This window comes from Aethalodelphis obliquidens, unplaced genomic scaffold (genome assembly GCF_003676395.1).
Source record: "Aethalodelphis obliquidens isolate GAN/ISIS:26980383/991018 unplaced genomic scaffold, ASM367639v1 scaffold11, whole genome shotgun sequence".
NCBI classification, from domain to species: domain Eukaryota; kingdom Metazoa; phylum Chordata; class Mammalia; order Artiodactyla; family Delphinidae; genus Aethalodelphis; species Aethalodelphis obliquidens.
In genome coordinates, this window is record NW_020837955.1 from 20371667 (window position 1) to 20391367 (window position 19701).

Below are 19701 nucleotides of genomic sequence, written 5' to 3' on the forward strand. Positions count from 1 at the left end.
GTGAAAACTCAATGAGGAGACCAGTTAAAAAGCTAATGCCCAGGGGCAAAGAACCCAATAAGAGCCTGATAATGTAAGACAGTGGCAGGGGAGACGTAGGGGACAGACACTAGAGATCTCTAGGAGGTGAGTGGCTAGCTAGATGGGGCGTCAGGAAGAATGAGGAGCCCCAAAACGCTACTCCCAAAGTCCTGACCTGAGGGAGTGATGAACAGCGGTGTCTATCACCAAGACAAGGCCCACAGAGTTGGTGGGGGAGGAACAGGTTTCTGAGAAGGTGGTGAGTTCAGCTTTGAACAAGCTGAGTTTGAAGTACCTGGAGAATATCCAGGTGGCAATATCTTAAAGGAATCAGATACACTACAAATTGATTTCAGAAGGTTAAGGTTGGATATTTTTTTAAGTATGATAATAGTATTATGGTTATTTTTTAAAGTTTGTATCTTTTGTAGAAAATATGGGTGAATGGGGCAGGGCTGGCCATGGGGCAATGGTTGTTAGGGCTGAGGCATGGTACACAGAGATTCTTTATGCAATTCTGTCTACTCTGGGGACCAGTCAAAAATCACCATAATAAAAAGTTTAAAAAACAATAATAGCCCTGCTCGCCATTCCCGTAATGGCTGCTTCCTTGAAGGTGCTGTCACATGGAACCTCTTAGCCTCAGCATCCTGAACTGATAGAATTAAACAAATACCACTTTCTTTGAAACCTTCAGCCTTTAAGAACCAGTCACCTCAAGATCTCAACATCATGATCTCAGTTTCAACACAATTGTTCCTAGTTCTCTTTTCATTGCTTTTGGTGCTGCCTGTTGTTGAAGCAGTAGAAGCGGGAGATGCAATCGCTCTCTTGCTCGGTGTGGTTCTCAGCATTACAGGCATTTGTGCTTGTTCGGGGGTGTAGGCACGAAAGAGAAATGGACGGATGAGACTTTGAAGGGCCTCCTGAATCAAACCTTGCCCTGAAAACCTTTGTGCTATTGAGGTTCAGAACTGAGTTTTGGTCACTGAAAGTTCCCAAGAAACAGTAAATAGGGTAGTTCACAGTCTTGGTTATTTCCCTATAAATAGGAACAAATTGATATACTATGTTAAATGGAAAACAAAACGTTTTCTTCACAACAAATAATGCACTGAAAAATGCCTTAGAAAGAGGGTCAAAGAAGTGAGATGGCTGAACTCTGCATATTTCATAGTTTCAGAATTCTCAATAGGAAGAAGAAAACTCTTGCCCAGAATCCTGGGAAATTGCCACTGTTTAAGTTATAATCACTGCCTCCTGCATCATTAAGGAGTCTTTTCTCCATCCATATTTTTAATGGATTTTTGTGTTGTTATCTCCCAAGTTAATATTGTACCTAGATATTAAATACAGTTGGTCAAAAATTAAAACTTATGTCTTTGGGCTTCCCTGGTGGCACAGTGGTTGAGAGTCCACCTGCCGATGCAGGGGACACGGGTTTGTGCCCCGGTCCGGGAAGATCCCACATGCCGCGGAGCGGCTGGGTCCGTGCGCCATGGCCGCTGAGCCTGCGTGTCCGGAACGGGAGAGGCCACAACAGTGAGAGGCCCACGTACTGCAAAAAAAAAAAAAAAAAAAAAACCAAATCTCTTTGTGGGGGAAACGTTTAGAAAATGTATTCGATGTACCTAACGTTGAAATGGAGAAAAGATTTAATGTAAAAAAAAATACTTTATATTGACATTGAAATGGAGAAGAGATTTAATGTTTAACAAAACCAAAAAAATCTTTATATTAACTGGTAACATCTCCATGGTGAGAAGTACTATATATCAAATATAAACCCATTAGGTAAGTTAAAAAAAAATAATAAAGAGAGATGTAAACCTATAGGGCAGAGATAAAGACATTATTTTATTATTAACAATAATAATACAAAGGACTACCATTTAGGGAGTCTCTACTCTGTGGCAGGCACTTTGCTGAGCCCTTTGCATGCCTATGTTATACTTTTCATGACAACTCTCATTTTACTAAAGTTCAGATGTCTTGCATACCAAGTGGCAAGCTTCAGATTATATGAGGTATATCAGAGGGAACGAATAAAACAAGAAGCTAGAAGGGCTAAACAAGGAAAGGTATGGACTGCTGACGTCTGAGAATAGGAAAAGGACCCCATAAAGACAGTGGTAGGTAGAGTGCTTTGCAAACCGAGGAAGAACAGAGATTCAAGAAGAAAGGAGTGGCTCCTTGTGTCAAATACCACACAAAGTGCAGGCAAAATAGCAACTAAAAACTGCTCAGTGAATTTTACAGTTAGGAGGCTGGGAGTACCTGGGGTCTTGGAAAGAACCCAAGAAACTGGGCTGGGAATGAGTGGGTAGCAAATTAGGCCTACTCTTGATAAGCTATGCTGTGAAGGGAACTTGAAAGATTGGTGTGATATTGTGATTTATAATAAGAAATATATATTTGGTCTTCATATGTTTCTGGCAGAGCTTCTAAAGCCCTTGGAATTTCCTAAGTGATGAAAGTGATAAAGATGTCTTTTGTTAATGAGGTCTCTTGGACCACACCTAAGGATGGGGCTGGCTGCCAGGAGGATCAACCATGTTTTTAGAGGGGTGGAAACTTTCCACGCCCCTGACCTCTGGGGATGGGAGAGGGGCTGGAGGTTGAATCAATCACCAATGGCCAGTGATTTAATAAATCACGCGTATACAGTGAAGCCTCCATAAAAACCCAAAAGGATGGGGTTTAGAGCACTTCCAGGTTGGTGAACATCTCTTTCTATCTGGCTATCCATGAGTTATATCCTTTTAAAATAAACGGGTGATCTAATAAGTAAAATGTGTCTCTGAGTTCTGTGAGCCACTCTAGCAAATTAATCAAACCCAAGGAAGGAGGGGGTCATGGGAACCTCTGACTTACAGCCAGTTGGACAGAAGCACAGGGCACAACCTGGGCTTTCGATTGGCATCTGAAGGTGGGTGGGCAGTCTTGTGGGACTGAGCCCTTAACCTGTGGGATCTGATGCTATCTCTGGGTAGATAGGGTCGGAACTGAGTTGAATTGTAGGACACCAGCAAGAATTGCTTTGTGGTGTGGGGAAACCTCCACACAATCAGAACTGGTCCCAGACCTTAACTGACTAATACCTAGAGGAAGGTAGCCACAAAGGTGAGAGGAGCTTGACTGTGTTGATGTGTGGTAGGAAAACAGCAGGGGAGAGACTGAAGATGGAGGAAAGGGAGGTGACTACACGACGCAGTGCTGAGGGATCGGGAGGGATGCAGTCCAGCGCCCAGACGAGGGATTGCCTGGGATGGGAGGAGGGGCACCTCCCTGTGGAAGGGGAAGAAGAAAGGAGGCTACTTGTGGGTTGGGGCTTAGGAAAGAGATCAGGGAGTCATGATGTCAGAGAGCAGGTGAACTGGGAGTGGGGGAAGTGAGTAAGCTGAAGACAAGGAAGGTTTGGCCAGAGACTGGCATGGTGGCATTTCTGAGCTGAAGCAGTCATGACAAGGTCTGGGGTGTGCCTGGCTGAGGTGGCAGGTATGGCACTAGAGTTAAAAGGTCAAGAATTATGAGCTGGATGACCCTGAGGAACAGATCTGAAGTGGAGAAAAAGTCCGGTGAGTTCTATCCTCAAAGCAATCAGGAGAGAGCAGTTCCTTGGCTTAAGACAGAATCACATTTTGAAATTTAAAAAAAATAGTAATTCTAAGTCTTAACTCATGGCTAATCTAAACAGCTCTTGCCAAAACGTAAATCTGTAGCTTCCTCAAGAGTAGACCAAATATTTAGACCAAGAAACAGACTGAAACTGTGAAGCAGGAAACCTGCATGATTAATCCTGACTCTGTCAGTTACAAAATGGGTTAAATATAACTTTCTGAATTAGACTGGAGCCTGGTCTCCATTCATTCACATTCATTCAGCAAACATGCTTTCTGTCTGCCAGGTACTTTGCTAGGTCTCGGGAATTCAAAAACGAATTATCTATGGTCTTTATGGAACTCACAAACAAGCAGAGGAACCAACCCTGACAGTATGAAAATTCTAGGGCAGAGGTAGGTAGAAAGTGCAGTGGGGTTGTGTGAGCACAAAGAAAGGAACCTAGATTTGGGGTGAAGGAGCACAAAAGAGCTAACGTGAGATAAACCTTAAAGAAGGAGCAGAGGGCACCAGCCTGGGAAGGATAGGAAGGGCATTCTAGGAAGAGGAACAGCATGAGAAAGGGCACTGAGGGCCCAGATAGTCATGAAATAACAATCTGGTTTGGCAGAGCAGTAGTTCTTAAATGGCAGTCTGCACAAGAATCAGCCTCGGTATCATTAAAAAGCAGGTTCCCAGGCCCCGGGAGCAATGGATCTGGTAGGCCTAGGAATCTGCATTTTTAAAAACAAGTGTGCTCGGGCTTCCCTGGTGGCACAGTGGTTGAGAATCCGCCTGCCAATGCAGGGGACACGGGTTCAAGCTCTGGTCCGGGAAGATCCCACATGCCGCAGAGCAACTAAGCCCGTGCGCCACAACTACTGAGCCTGGGCTCTAGAGCCCGTGAGCCACAACTACTGAGCCCGCGAGCCACCAACTACTGAAGCCAGCACTCCTAGAGCCCGTGCTCCACAACAAGAGAAGCCATGACGATGAGAAGCTCGCGCACAGCAATGAAGAGCAGCCCCCGCTCACCACAATTAAAGAAAGCCCGCGTGCGGCAACGAAGACCCAACATAGCCAAAAATAAATAAATAAATTTATTTTTTAAAAAAACAAGAAAACAAGTGTCCTCGATGCTTCTGAAGACAGTTCATGCTGCAAAACCCTGGGCTAAACGAAATTGAGCTATTTGTAATGAGGTGGATGGACCTAGAGTCTGTCATACAGAGTGAGGTAAGTCAGAAAGAGAAAGACAAATACCATATGCTAACACATATATATGGAATTTAAGGGAAAAAAATGTCATGAAGAACCTAGGGGTAAGACAGGAATAAAGACACAGACCTACTAGAGAATGGACTTGAGGATATGGGGAGGGGGAAGGGTAAGCTGTGACAAAGTGAGAGAGAGGCATGGGCATATATACACTACCAAACGTAAGGTAGATAGCTAGTGGGAAGCAGCTGCATAGCACAGGGAGATCAGCTTGGTGCTTTGTGACCACCTGGAGGGGTGGGATAGGGAGGGTGGGAGGGAGGGAGACCCAAGAGGGAAGAGATATGGGAACATATGTATATGTATAACTGATTCACTTTGTTATAAAGCAGAAACTAACACCATTGTAAAGCAATTATACTCCAATAAAGATGTAAAAAAAACCCTGGGCTATAGTACAGGGTACCTGGTGGGATGAAGGAGTGGGGGTTGTGATGAGGCAGAAATTTTGGTCAGGACCACATTGTGCTAAGGACGACAGCTCAGTTTACGAGCAGTGAGGCATCTTTTGGGAGTGCCCTGATGACACCTGTTCTAGACATCCCAGTCTGGAGATGGCACTGACAAGAGCCTGCAGAGAAGGAGGGTTCCGTATCCAGACAAAACATGAAGGGCTTCTTCAAGGGAAAGTACATTATTTAGAGATGAAACCATAACGAGGACCCTGGTCCTACCGCCCACTTATTAGCTGGGGGTGGCCAGGACATCCTCGGGCTCCTAGGAGACAAAACCTCCCCTCAGGAGACCTACAGTAACAGCCACGGTGGCCCACATAGTGTGCACAGGCCTACGCAGAATCCAGGCTGCGGGACACTCCCTGTGGTTCTGAGGCCTGTGCTGAGTCACCTCTCACTGCAACAAGCTTCTCAGAGCCCCTGGGATCTTGCTTCACATGGTGCTGCTTGGATTCCCCTTGGTTTCCAGCCCAAGGAAGGAGAAAGAATAAATATCAGCCAAAGGTGTTGCTAAGGCTAGGTGCCCAGAGCCCCTCCCCTTGCCTCTCTCCCCTCACTCCCTACCCTAGAAGCTAGGATAAACAGCTGATTTCCCAGTTTCACGACCCTCTTGGCTGCTCCTGCAGAAAAAGGGCAGAGGCGAGCGCCTCTCAGAACAAACCCAAGGCTGGAAGGGACTTGATGACAACCTGTTTTCTGGGAGAGGCCCCAGGCTGGCTAATGTGAAGCTCGATCATCGCCACCCAGGCCTGGCCCCAGGGGCGGGGCTCTCACCCCCAGACTCCTTCTCAGGGTAACTTCCTGGCTGACTGACACAAAGGGTGACCTCGCACAAAACTACTCCCTTTCTTGGGCTTTGGCTTCCTCTGTAAAATGATGGAGTTGGACTCAAAGAAGCTTATCCAGTCCTATCATTCCTGGACTGATTGGGCTAAACTGATTGGGACAGAATACCCTCCCTCTAACGTGCCCAGGAGGGCCAGGAGCTATTTCAGGTACTCTCAAGACACATTGATCCATTTACTTATTATTTTCTGAACACACTACTATGTGCAAATAATAAGAATGGCCATCATGTTCAAGTGCTTACTCTGTACCGGCATTATGCTAAGCATTTTACACTTCTTTGCCCATCACAACAACCCTATGAAGAGGGTACTATTATTATCTTTATTGCATCAATGAGAAAATTGAGGCTCAGAGAGATTAAGTATCTTGCCCAAGAACATTCAGCTGGTAAAGCAGCAGAGCCCATATCCGCTCCAGGTCGGTCAGTTTCAAAGACCATGGCCTTTCCACTCCATCACACTTTAAAATGCTGGTCAAACAAGGATTAGTTAGGTGCAGATCACAGCCTATACTGGAGTTGTTGTGGAGGAGGGAGGGAGGAAGGACAGACCAAGTGATGAAATTATTTTATTTTATTTTTTGGCCGCACCGCACAGCTTGCGGGATCCTAGTTCCCCCAGCCAGGGATGGAACACATGAGAGCGCGGAGTCCTAACCACTGGACTGTCAGAGAATTCCCGAAATTCTTTGTTAAATGGGAATAAGAATAGTACCTGCCTCAACTCGTGGTTGTGAGAATTAAATGATTAACACCTTCATAAGTGCTTTAAAAAGACAGCTACTAATATATAACATTAACTACTGTTATTAATGAATGTTTTAAAATTGTGGTAACATATACATAACATAAAATTTACCATTTTAACCATTTTTAAGTGAACAGTTCAGTGGCATTAAGCACATAACATACTGTTGTGCAACCATCACCACTATCCATCTCCGGAACTTTTTCATCTTCTCCAACTGAAATTCTGCCATTGGTTTTTAATAATTATTAATACAACTCATTATTATGCTAAATATCTATATGTTCCTATCCCCTTGACAAAAGGCTGTAGGTTGTAGCAGAGGGCACGGGTTGGAGATCATAGCCCTGAGTTTAAATTCAGACTCCCTCACAGTCGGTTTGAATTTAAACCCCTCAACATCAGTTCCTCCATGGGGATGAGACAAATACACGGAGATCACACAGGATTGTGATTAGTATTAGATGAGATCACCGAGGAAAAGGTACATTGCAACCTCCATGCAAAGAGCTCCACAAACGTTAGACCCTTAGATTGGTGGATAGATACTTTTAAGCTCCCAGCTCAGCTCCTGGCACAAAATAAGAACTCAGAAAAAGTTCTAAACGAACCGGAGAAGCTCTAAGTTGTTGAGCCATACTGCCCCCTGGTGGTAGCCCAAAACGGTGCAGCGTCTCTGGCCTCCCCGGTGCTCTTTGGGGCTAATTGGGTAAGACCACGGGGCCGTCTGGGAACGCGCGGGAAACCAAAGGTTACTGCCTGGAGGGGCTTTTCCTGAAGACTCTCGTTATCCCAAGACGTCCTCCAGGCTCAACTCTATTTTCCAAATGGGCTGGTCTCCTTTTCGTACTGCTGACTTACTCTTACCGCTTTTGCTCATGTTGCACCACCTTCCCACCGGTGGCTCTTTCAAACCCTAAATCTCCCTCAGACCCTATCAAATCTCACCTCCTCCAGAAGGCCACCCTGTAGAACTCCAGCCAGGCTCTCCTTCACTCCTTTTTTTAACCTCTACAGAACTCACAGCCTGTACTTAATTATGTGCTGTGTGTATTTCTCTCCAAACTTTGGTTCCTTGATATAATTGCCTTGTTTTCTAATGTTTCCCAGGTCTACAGAGAAAGAACTGAAGTGATGGATAGAGCTCCTTAAAAGCTATATATTTTTTTGGAGATACAGTTGATTTACAATATTAGTTTCAGGTATGCAACACAGTGATTCAAAATTTTTATAGATTATACTCCATTTAAAGTTATTAAAAAATATCAGCTATATTCCCTGTGCTGTACAATATATATCCTTGTAGCTTATTTATTTATACATGGTAGTTTGTACCTCTTAAGCCCTTGCCCCTATCTTGACCCCTGCCTTCCCTCTCCCCACTGTTAATCACTAGTTTGTTCTCTATATCTGTGATTCTGTTTCTGTTTTGCTATATTCATTCACTTGTTTTATTTTTTTAGATTCCACATAGAAGTGATAATATACACTTTTTCTCTGTCTGACTTATTTCATAATACCCTCCAGGTCCATCCATCCATGTTGCTGTGAATGGCAAAATTTCATTCTTTTTTATGGCTGAGTAGTATTCCAGCGTGTGTGCATGTGTGTGTGTGTATCACATCTTCTTCATCCATTCATCTGTTGATGGACACTCAGGTTGCTTCCATATCTTGGCTATTGTAAATGATGCTGCTATGAATATTGGGGTGCACATAGCTTTTCAAATCAGTGTTTTTGGTTTTTTTCAGATATATATCCAGGAGTGGAATTGCTGGATCACTGGGAGTTCTATTTTTAGTTTTTTGAGGAATCTCCACACTGTTTTCCATAGTGGCTGCACCAACTTACATTCCTACCAAGAGTGCATAAGGATTCCCTTTTCTCCACATCCTCACCAACATTTGTTATTTATTGTTTTTTTGATGATAGCCTTCCTGACAGATATGAGGTGATATCTCATTGTGGTTTTGATTTATCAATACATTTTTCTTATGATTAGCAATGTTGAGCATCAAAAGCTATACATTTTTGAGTTCAAAATACAGACCAGGTACAGCACTGGGTACTTGGTACTTTTACAAACATAACAATCCCATGATAATTCTAATGCAACTCTAGTGCAAATTACATATTATTTCAATTTATAGGTAATAAAACTGAACCTCAGAAAGGTTAAGTGACTTTCCCAAAGTCATACAGCTTGTAAGTGGTAGAGTATGGGTTTGAACCTATGTGTGCCTGCTTACAAATTCACAGAATAAATTTTATCTCCCCTGTTGACTCCTCTCAGGTTGTTGGCACATGCCTGGAACAGTGACTTGGGAAAGAATTCAAAACACCTAGGCTTGGAGGGTTACATGGTGGGTTTGATTAGCAATGTCTGCCGTGAGTGATGAATGATGAGTGGTGATGTGTGCACCTTGTACTTGCCATCCTTTCATTACCCCATGCTGGATGGGTCTACGTGAGGATACTCCACCTTATTCTGAACATGGTTTTAAGAAGGCATACTATGTTGAATACGCATGTGCTTTAAAGTAAGACTGACCTGTATTAAAATTAAGCTCCATCAGTTTCTGGAACTTTGAAACGTTAGTTGGTCCTTTCTTTATGCCTTAGATTCCATATGTGTGAAATGTTTATAATAACCCCTGAGTTGTTATGAGGGTTTAATGGGATTAATTCTGTAAACACCCTTGGCATGGTGTCTGGAATACAGTAAGTGCTCAACTGGTGTTACTTCTCTCTCCCTTCCTATTAGAAATAGAGAGCCCGATTCCTCTTAGGCAGTAGTTTGGAGGGCACTGTCCTTCCTAGGAAATAATAATTGTATGTCAAAACTGTCACAGAATAAATGTTTTAACCTGATGAGACCATCTGGTATCACTAGCCTCCAAACGTGATGCACCAGGAAGGACACAACATTGTCTATGTAGTACTCCTGCCGAAAGTGTCTAACTTGAATCTAAACACAAGGAAAGAATCAGACAAAGACAAAACAACTGGCCTAGACACTTCAACAAGATCAATGTAAGGAAAAAAAACAAACAAACAACGTTCTAGATTAAAGAAAATATAGGAGATATATTAACCAAATGCAATGTATGATCCAAAACCAAAACAAAACAAAACAAAACAGCTATAAAGGACAATCAGGGGAATTAGAATATGGACATATCTTAAATATAGCCTTGCATCAATGTTAAATTTCCCAAGCGTGATAATTATGTTTCAGCTACATAGGAGAACGTCCATGTTCTCAGGAGATACTTGCTAAAGTATTTGGAGTGAAGTGTCATGATGCCTACAACTAACTCAATGGTTTAGGGAAAGCTGTATGTATGTATATGTGTCTGTATAAACAGTTAAAGCAAATATGGCAAAATGTTAACAATTTAATCTTAAGGAAAGGGCATCCAGTGTTCATTGTATTACTCATAACTTTTCAGAAGATTTGAAATATTTCAAAATAAAAAGTCAAGAATAAAATATATATTCTAGTTAGCAAAGTTTTAAAATTATAATGCTTCATGTTGGTCAGGGTATGGTAAAATAAACACACTAATAAATTCCAGATGATACACGAGCACAACCATTTTAGAAAATAATTTTGCAACAAATGTCTGTGCACTTTAACACAGTGAGTCTACTTCTGGGAGTGCGCCATTTAACACAGTGATTCTGCTTCTGGGAGTCTGCCTTAAGTAAGTAATTGAAAAGAAAAAAAAATGGGGAAAAGTATTCACTGCAGTGTTTTTTACAATGGTAAAAACTGAAGAGCAAAAAAACCTAAATGTCTAGCGATTGAGGAATGACTAAGTAAACTATACCAATCTGATGGGCTATAATGCAGCTATTAAAAGTGAAAATTATGAATAATAATCTTAAAATATTTGAAGACTATACAGCAACATGAGAAATAGGAAGTACAAGTTAAATTTTTAAAAAGCAGAAGAGAGAATTAGAACAAAGAAATGGGAGGAAAAAATAAACTTTTGTTCTTTTCATAAGACTGGGTGGAAGCTCAGTTTGAGACTTATTTCTCTAATTATCACAAGAGCCCTGGGAGTCCCCTGTGGTCTAATGGTTGTTAGGATTCTGGGCTTTCACTGCCGTGGCCCCGGTTCATCCCCTGGTCAGGAAATTGAGATTCCGCAAGCCACGTGGCGCAGCCAAAAGAGAGAGAGAGAAAAAAAAAAGCCCTAATTCTGAGAGAATCTTTGAAGGAGTAGCTACAATCTACTTATGACTTTGAACCTATTTTTATGAGAGAGAGAGAGGGAATACATTGTTCTAAATGAAGAAACAGAGGGGAAAAAAGCTTTTGAATTAGAGCCTGACACTGCCTGCATGTGCAGGACTTTAAATGCACCAAGTCATTAATCATGAGCTCCTAGAGCAGGAATAATCCATCCTAATTAATTTCTTAAAAAATGAATTTATTTGAGCAATAGAAATGATGGATCACTAAACATTCATTACAGGCCACCAAGCATGTGTCCACCTATGGGGACTGAGAAGAAGCAATGAGGATGAAAAGGCTGGGAAGCAAACCGTCTCAGATGATGAGAAAATCACATCCGTGGTGAGTGGGAAGGGGGCGCAGTCACATTTTACCGGATACTAAGATACACGGGGGCAGTCCTCTCTGAAGGATAAGGGCCCTTCTATTCACTTTAGAATTCTGGTTTTCCACTATCCTAGCCCTGTTCTCCGAAGAAACAAGGAAAGAAATAATGACAAAAGATACGAAGCAACTCTGTCTCAGAAGCCCAGCTTGAATTTATGTAACCAGCATAACCTGAAACAGCCAGAATCACCAGCCTGGAAGACACATAAGGTCACATGTTTTCTACTTTTCAAAAGAAAACCAGCTTGATTACCCACATGCCAGACAAACAGAAAGTCCAATATCCCTTTCTCCCTTTGAATTGTCCTGTATTCCTGGTTCTACACAAACCAAAGTGGCCAGTGTTGCTAAGGACAGAGAATGGAAGACACATTTCCATTCACCAGAGAACCTGTTTGGGGGAGCAGCTGCCTCTGTCACTGCTACACGTGTGGCTGATGAAAACCCTCCATGCACAGCCTGATACATGCCTGCCTCTTCCTGCTGCAGGGAGCTTGCTGCTCCGGATCTCTGTGGTGTTCCGTGCCGGGCTCCCAAGGTCACCCTCACATACTGAAGTGTGCACCCCTTCCCCACAATTCATGTATTGAAGTCCTAACCCCCAGTACCTCCGAATGTGCCTGTATTTGGAGATAGGATCTTTACAGAGGTAATTAAGGTTAAATGACATCATTGTTGTGGGCCCTAATCCAATATGACCGGCCTCCTTATAAGAAGAGGAGACAATAAAACAGGGACGCATATAGGGAAAACAGAGGGAGAAGATAGCCATCTACAAGCCAAGGAGAGAAGAAATCTACTCTGCCAACTCTGTCTTGATCTTAGACTTCTAGCCTCCAGAACTGTGAGAAAATACATTTCTGTTGGTTGAAGACATCCAGCCTGTAGTATTTGTTATAGCAGCCCTAGCAAACTAATACAGGTCAGCTTTGTCCTTTTGTATGCATCTATACAGTAGACCCAAAATCACTTGTTGAAAAGACTATTCTTTCCCCATTGAATGGTCTTGTCAAAATCAAGTGACCTGAGATGTATGCGATTATTTCTGGACACAATTCTAGTCCACTGATTTATAAGTCTATCTTATGCCAGTACCACACTGTTCTAGTTACTGTAGTTTTGTAGTAAGTTTTGAAATAGGGAACCATGAGTCCTCCAACTTGGTTCTTCTCTTTCAGAATTGGTTTGGCTATTCAGGGTTCCTTGTAATTTCATATGAATTTTAGAATCAGTTTGTCCATGTCCAGCTGCAAAAAAGGCAGCTGACATTTTGATAAGGATTGCATTAAACCTGTGGATCAGTTCAGGGAGTATTGCCATCGTAACAATGTTAAGACCTCCAATATATGAACATGGGATATCTTTTCATTTATTTAGATCTTTAATTTCCTCCCATGATGTTTTGTAGTTTTCAGTGTCCTGAATTTCTTTTGTTAAATTTATCTCTAGGTACAGTTGACCCTTGAACATGGGTTTGAGCTACATGGATCCACTTACATATGGATTTTTTTCAATAAGTACTACAGTACTATACAATCCACAGCTGACTGAATTTGTGGATGTGGAACCCCATGGAGCCAACTATAAAATTATACATGGATTTCCAACTGTGTGCTTGGGGCAGGGGTTGGCACCCCTAACCTCCATGTTGTTCAAGGGTAAACTGTATTTATTCTTTTTAATGCTATTATAAGTGAAATTTTTAAAATTTAATTTTCAGATTGTTCATTGCTGGTTTATAGAAGTACAAACGATTTTTGTACATTGATCTTATATCCTGCAACCTTGCCAAACTTGTTTAGTAACTCTAATAGGTATTTTGTAGATTCTTTCAGATTTTTCATATCTGAGATTATGTCATCAGTGAATAGGAGTAGCTTTACTTCTTCCTTTCTAATCTGAAGGCTTTTAAATTTCTTTTTTCTTGCCTAATTCCTTGGCTAGAACTTCCAGTACATGTTGGATAGACATGGCAAGAGTGGATATCCTTGTCTTGTACTTGATCTTTGGTGGAAAGCTTTCAGTCTTTCACCATTGTGATGTTAGCTATGAGTTTTTGTAGATGCTTTTAATAACCTGAGTAAGTTCCTTTCTATTTCTAGTTTGTTGAGTATTTTTATCATGAAACGGTGTTAGATTTTGACAAATACTTTTTCTGCATTTATTGAAATGATCACATGTAGTTTTTGTCCTTTATTCCATTAATGTGGTGTATTACATTGACTGATTTTCATATGTTGAGCTACCACTGCATTGCTGGGATAAATCTCACTTGGTCTTGAGGAGTAATCTTAATGTACTGCTTGAATCAGTTTGCTAGTATTCTGTAGAGGGTTTTTGCATGTGTATTCATATGGGATATTGGTCTGTAGTTTTCTTTTTATGTGTTATCTCTGGCATGGTATCAGGACAATACTGGCCTCATATAATGAGTTAGGAAGTGTTCTCTCCTTTTCTATTTTTTGCAAGAGTTTGAGAAGAATTAGTGCTGATTCTTCCTTAGATATTTGATGGGACTCACCAGTGAAGCCATTTGGTCCTGGGATTTTGTTGTTGTTAAGAGTTTTTTTGATTACTGATTCAATCTCATTATTTATAGGTCTATTCAGATTTTCTATTTCTTCTTGAATCAATTGAGATAGTTTGTATGTTTCTAGGAATTTTCCCAATTATTCTAAGTTATCTAATTTGTGGGCATACTCTTGTTCACAGTATTCTCTTAAAATCCTTTTTATTTCTATATAGTCAATAGTAATGTCTCTGCTTTCATATCTAATTTTAGTAATTTGAGCATTCCCTTTTTTTCTTGGTTAGTCTAGCTGAATGTTTGTCAGTTTTGTGAATCTTTTTGAAGAACAAAATTTTGGTTTTGTTAATTTTCTCTGTTGTTTTTCTGTTCCCTATTTCATTCAAGTCCCCTGTAATATTTATTATTTCATTCCTTCTGTTGCTTTGGGTTTAGTTTGCTGTTCTTTTTGTAGTTTATTAAGGTAGAAGTTTAGATTATTGATCTGATATCATTCTTCTTTAATGTATGTATTCACAGCTATAAATTTCTTTCTGAGAACTGCTTTTGTTACATACCATAAGTTTTGGTATGTTGTGTTTTCTTCTTTGTTCATCTCGAAGGATTTTCTAATTTACCTTGTGATTTAGTTTTTTGTTATTTAGGAGTGTGTCATGTAATTTCCACATATTTGTGAATTTTCCAAACTTCCTTCTGCTATTGATTCTAGCTTAATCCTATTATGGTTGGAAAAGATACTTTATATGATTTCAATTTTTAAAAAATTTACTGAGATTTGTTTTCTGGCCTAACATTTGGTCTATCCTGGAGAATACTCCATGTGCACCTGTCTAGTTGTTCTATTCATTATTGAAAATGGGGATAATAAAGCATCCAACTATTATTATTGAACTATTTTTCCTTCCAATATGGTCAATATTTGCTTCATTTATTTTGAGGCTCTGTTGTTAAGAGCATATATTTTTATAAGTGTTATATCTTTATATCATTATATAATGTCCTTCTTTGTCTCTTGTAACAATTTTTGTCTTAAAGTCTATTTTATATGATGTTAGAATAGCCATTCCAGCTCTCTTTTAGTTACTATTTGCATGGAATATCTTTCCCATTCTTTTAGTTTCTACCTATTCCTGTCTTTGAATCTAAAGTGAGTCTCTTGTAGATAGCATATAGTTGGATCACTTTTTAAAAATCCACTATAGCACTCTCTGCCCTTTCATTGGAGTTACATTTAATGTAATTGGTCATAAGGTAGGAATTTTATCTGTTATTTTTCTATTTGTTTTTTATATGTTGTATATCTTTTCTGTTTCTCTTATTTCTCCATTACTGTCTTCTTTCCTGTTGATTAGCTATGTCGTAGTGTACCATTTTAATTCCCTTGTTTACTATATTTTTGGGTTAATTTCTTAGTCATTGTTGTTTGACCATGGACAATGTATAACTGGACAGTTATAATTGGAATTACAATGAACATCTTAACTAATAACAATTTGGTTCTGATTAATGCCAACCAATTTCACTATTATACAAAAATTTTGCCCCCATATACCTCTGTTCCCTCTCCCCTTCTTTGTACGATTATTGTCATACAGACTACACTCTTAATATGTTGTGTGCCCATCAATGCAAAGTTATTATTATTGCTTTATGTAGTTATCTTTTAAATAAGATAGTAGAAAATAAAGAGTTACAAAAAATACGTTTGTACTGTCTTTTGTATTTACCTATGGAGTTACCTTTAATGGTATTCTTTATTTTTTCATGTGGTTTCAAATTAAGGTAAGTCCTTTGAGCCAATTCTTGAGGGAGCCACCAGATAGGTCAAAACAAACAACCACAATTTCTTGTGAATGAGATCCATTCTGTTCTTTCTGTTCCCAATACCTGTACGGGGAATGCAGCTATTTTCTTCAAGGCCACTGCCAACCCTGGGTGGGACCAGGATAAGTTAAAACACCACAAAGGGGCTTCCCTGGTGGTACAGTGGTTGAGAACCCGTCTGCCAATGCAGGGAACACGGGTTCGAGCCCTGGCCTGGGAAGATCCCACATGCTGCAGAGCAACTAAGCCCATGCACCACAACTACTGAGCCTGCGCTCTAGAGCCTGCAAGCCACAACTACTGAAGCCCGCGTGCCTAGAGCCCGTGCTCCGCAACAAGAGAAGCCACTGCAATGAGAAGCCCACGCACCGCAACGAAGAGTAGCCCCTGCTCACCGCAACTAGAGAAAGCCCGCACGCAGCAATGAAGATGCAACGCAACCAAAAATAAATAAATAAATAAAAATAATAAAATAAAATTTAAAAAACACCGCAAAGGGGCTTCCCTGGTAGCACAGTGGTTAAGAATCTGCCTGCCAATGCAGGGGTCACGGGTTTGAGCCCTGGCCCGGGAAGATGCCACATCTCACGGAGCAACTAAGCAAGTGCGCCACAACTACCGACCCTGTGCTCTAGAGCCCGCGAGCCACAACTACTGAAGCCCGAGCGCCTAGAGCCCGAGCTCCGCAAGAAGAGAAGCCACCGCAATGAGAAGCCCAAGCACCACAGCAAAGGGTAGCCCCTGCTCGCCGTAAATAAAGCAAGCCCAAGCGCAGCAATGAAGACCCAACGCAGCCATAAATAAATTTAAAAAGAGAAACACCACACAAAGCTTGCTATTCTTACTGAAATTCAGCTGGTTTTTCTTGAAAACGTTCCCGATTGTTGGAGGCTTTTAGTTAGTGTCCAGTGTTCTGAAAAAGTTTTTGCTGCATTTTTTGTTACTATTATGAAGGGATCAACTTTTGGTGTTCTTCCTTTGCTGCTCTGCTGACACCACTTCAATATGACTTATTACTGGCAATGTTAACCTTGATTACTTGGTTAAGGTGGGGTCTGCCAGGTTTCTCCACTGCAAAGTTACTATTTTTTCCTTTCCATGCACTATTCCAGAGGTCAGCAAACTATGGCTGGAAGGCCAAATCAAGCCCACTGACTGTTTTTGTAAATAAAGTTTTATTAGTACACAGCTGCACTCATTTTTTTAAAACATATTTTCTGTGGCTGCTTTCATGCTACAACACCAGAGATGAGTTGCTGTGCAAAAGGCTGTATGGCTCACAGAGACTAATATAGTTCCTCTTTGGTTCTTCGCTGGCTCTTGCTCTATTTGTTAGAAACATATCACTAAACCTAGCCCACATCCAAGGGGAGAGGAATTAAGCTTTACCTTACTGAGGGAGCAGTATCCAAGCATTTTTGGACATATGTTAAAATCAAGATAATTAAATGTTTGGGAGTCTATACTTTGAGGCCATGCAAATATCATGTTTCTCCTTAAACTTTTGCTCACTAATATTTCCTTCATCAGTAGGTCTCACCTACAGCAATTATTACTGTGGTGCTCTAATCATGATTTGCTGTTTCTCTCATTCCTTTTACATGTCTTAATTTGAATTCTTCTGTAAGGGAGATTTGTTTCTTCTTCCCCACTTATTTATTTACTCAATCCTTTAATTACATCAGTATGGGCTCACAGATACTTATTTTATTCTTTGGGTCATAACCATTACTATCATAATTTACTTCATGGCATGGGAGTTGAGGTACTTTCTCTTGTTGGAGGTTTTATGTTAGAACCCTGAATGTGATTTTTAGGCAAGTCCCTTGACCTCTCCTTCTTTTTATCATCATCAGAATAAAAATATTAATAGCCACCTCACAGCATTCTTGTGAAAATGCTGTTTGAACTAGGAGGTAGGATATAAATGTTAGATTCTTTGGTAATGTACTTCCTTTACTCCCATTTCCTTCTTCACTTTCCTTCTCTCCCTCTTTCCTTCCCCTTTTCTCATTCCTCCTTTTTCCTCCTCAGCCTGTGTGTTGCACCCACCAGGGGTCCCCTGTGGCAATAGGGCTGAAGCCAGTGGGGTCTGAGTCACAGCACTTCTTTGAAGGAGGGCTGTACCAAGCTCAGCCCAAATAACCAGTTTCCCTTTGCTGTGTCCCCAGGAAGCCACTTCAAGGACTCCTTTGCTGTTCTAAGCAGACCTCTTCCTGCACACCTGGGCCCTGCACCCTTCATCCCCTGGAGGGCAGGGACCTTGCCTTACACCTTTCATAACTTCCTTACATCCCTTACTGCACAATGACTTTCAGATAGTCTTTCATCAACCTTGAATGCAAATCTGAACATACACATAGTCTGCATGTTTCCACCATGCAGAACATGGGCGTGCTAACTGCCAAACATCATCACTGAAATTCACTGGGCTGTTTCTATCACTTTCTTAGGGTTTCATTCCTAGTTTGGAGATATTTGATGTTCTATGTCAATAGTCATTAACTGTGTGGGAGGCTATAAAGTGAGTCAGACATGCATGGTTCTGAAACTCAAGGAGCCCACAGTACACTTACGGGGAGAGAGCTCTGCACAAATAACCAACCATAGATAATCAAGGACTTCAAATGTCAGACATCACATGGATTTTGTTCAGTAGGCAGTGGGCAGTTAGTGAAAGCTTTTGAGGAAGAAGATGACATAATCTATAATGAAAAACTAGGAAGGCTGAAATGCATGAGCCTGGAGACATGGGTGGGGAGGGGGCAATTAGAAGGCTTTTGGAATGACCTGAGTGAGAAATAATATACCTCAATGGCAGTAAGAATGGAAAGAAATGGACAGAAACCTCTCCCAGGAGAAGTCAACAGGACATGGTCAGCTAGCAATCAGAGAATCTTAGAAGGCGACCTTTGAGACTATCTGGGGCAAGCTGAAGGTTTGTGGCAACCCTGCATCAAGCCAGCCTACCGGTGCCATTTTTCCAACAGCATTTGCTCACTTCATGTCTCTGTGTCACATATTGGTAATTCTCACAATATTTAAAACCTCCTATCAGCAAAAAGATTGTGATTCACTGAAGCCTCAGATGATGGTTAGCATTTTTTAGCAATATATTTTTTATTACTTTATTTTTTAAAAATATTTATTCATTTATTTGGTTGCACCAGGTCTTAGTTGCAGCAGGCGGGCTCCTTAGTTGTGGCTCGCTGGCTCCTTAGTTGTGGCATGCAAACTCTTCGTTGCGGCATGCATGTGGAATCTAGTTCCCTGACCAGAGATCGAACCCAGAACCCCTGCATTAGGAGCACAGAGTCTTAACCATGCACCACCAGGGAAGTCCCTAGCAATTTTTTTTTTTTTTTTCGGTACGCAGGCCTCTCACTGTTGTGGCCTCTCCCATTGCGGAGCACAGGCTCCGGATGCGCAGGCTCAGCGGCCATGGCTCACGGGCCCAGCCGCTCCGCGGCATGTGGGATCTTCCCGGACCGGGGCACGAACCCGTGTCCCCTGCATCAGCAGGCGGACTCTCAACCACTGCGCCACCAGGGAAGCCCAGCAATATTTTTAATTAAGGTATGTACATTGGTTTTTTTTTTAGACAAAATGCTATTGCACATTTAATAGACTACAGAATAGTGTAAATATAACTTTTATATGCACAGGAAAACCAAAAAATTCGTGTGACTTGCTTTATTGTGATATTAGTTTTAGATAGTCACTTTATTACAGTGTTCTGGAACTGAACCCCCAATATCTCTGAGCTAT

General features: G+C 41.3%; 1 protein-coding gene across 1 annotated transcript; it reads left to right on the forward strand.

Moving 5' to 3' along the window:
• The first annotated feature begins 623 nt into the window (after positions 1-623).
• On the forward strand, positions 624-906 carry LOC113623373 (small integral membrane protein 30-like). The gene has a single exon (XM_027112488.1). It carries the CDS (start codon positions 754-756, stop codon positions 904-906), a length of 153 nt encoding a protein of 50 aa, XP_026968289.1. The 5' UTR covers positions 624-753.
• The last annotated feature ends 18795 nt before the right edge of the window (positions 907-19701 follow it).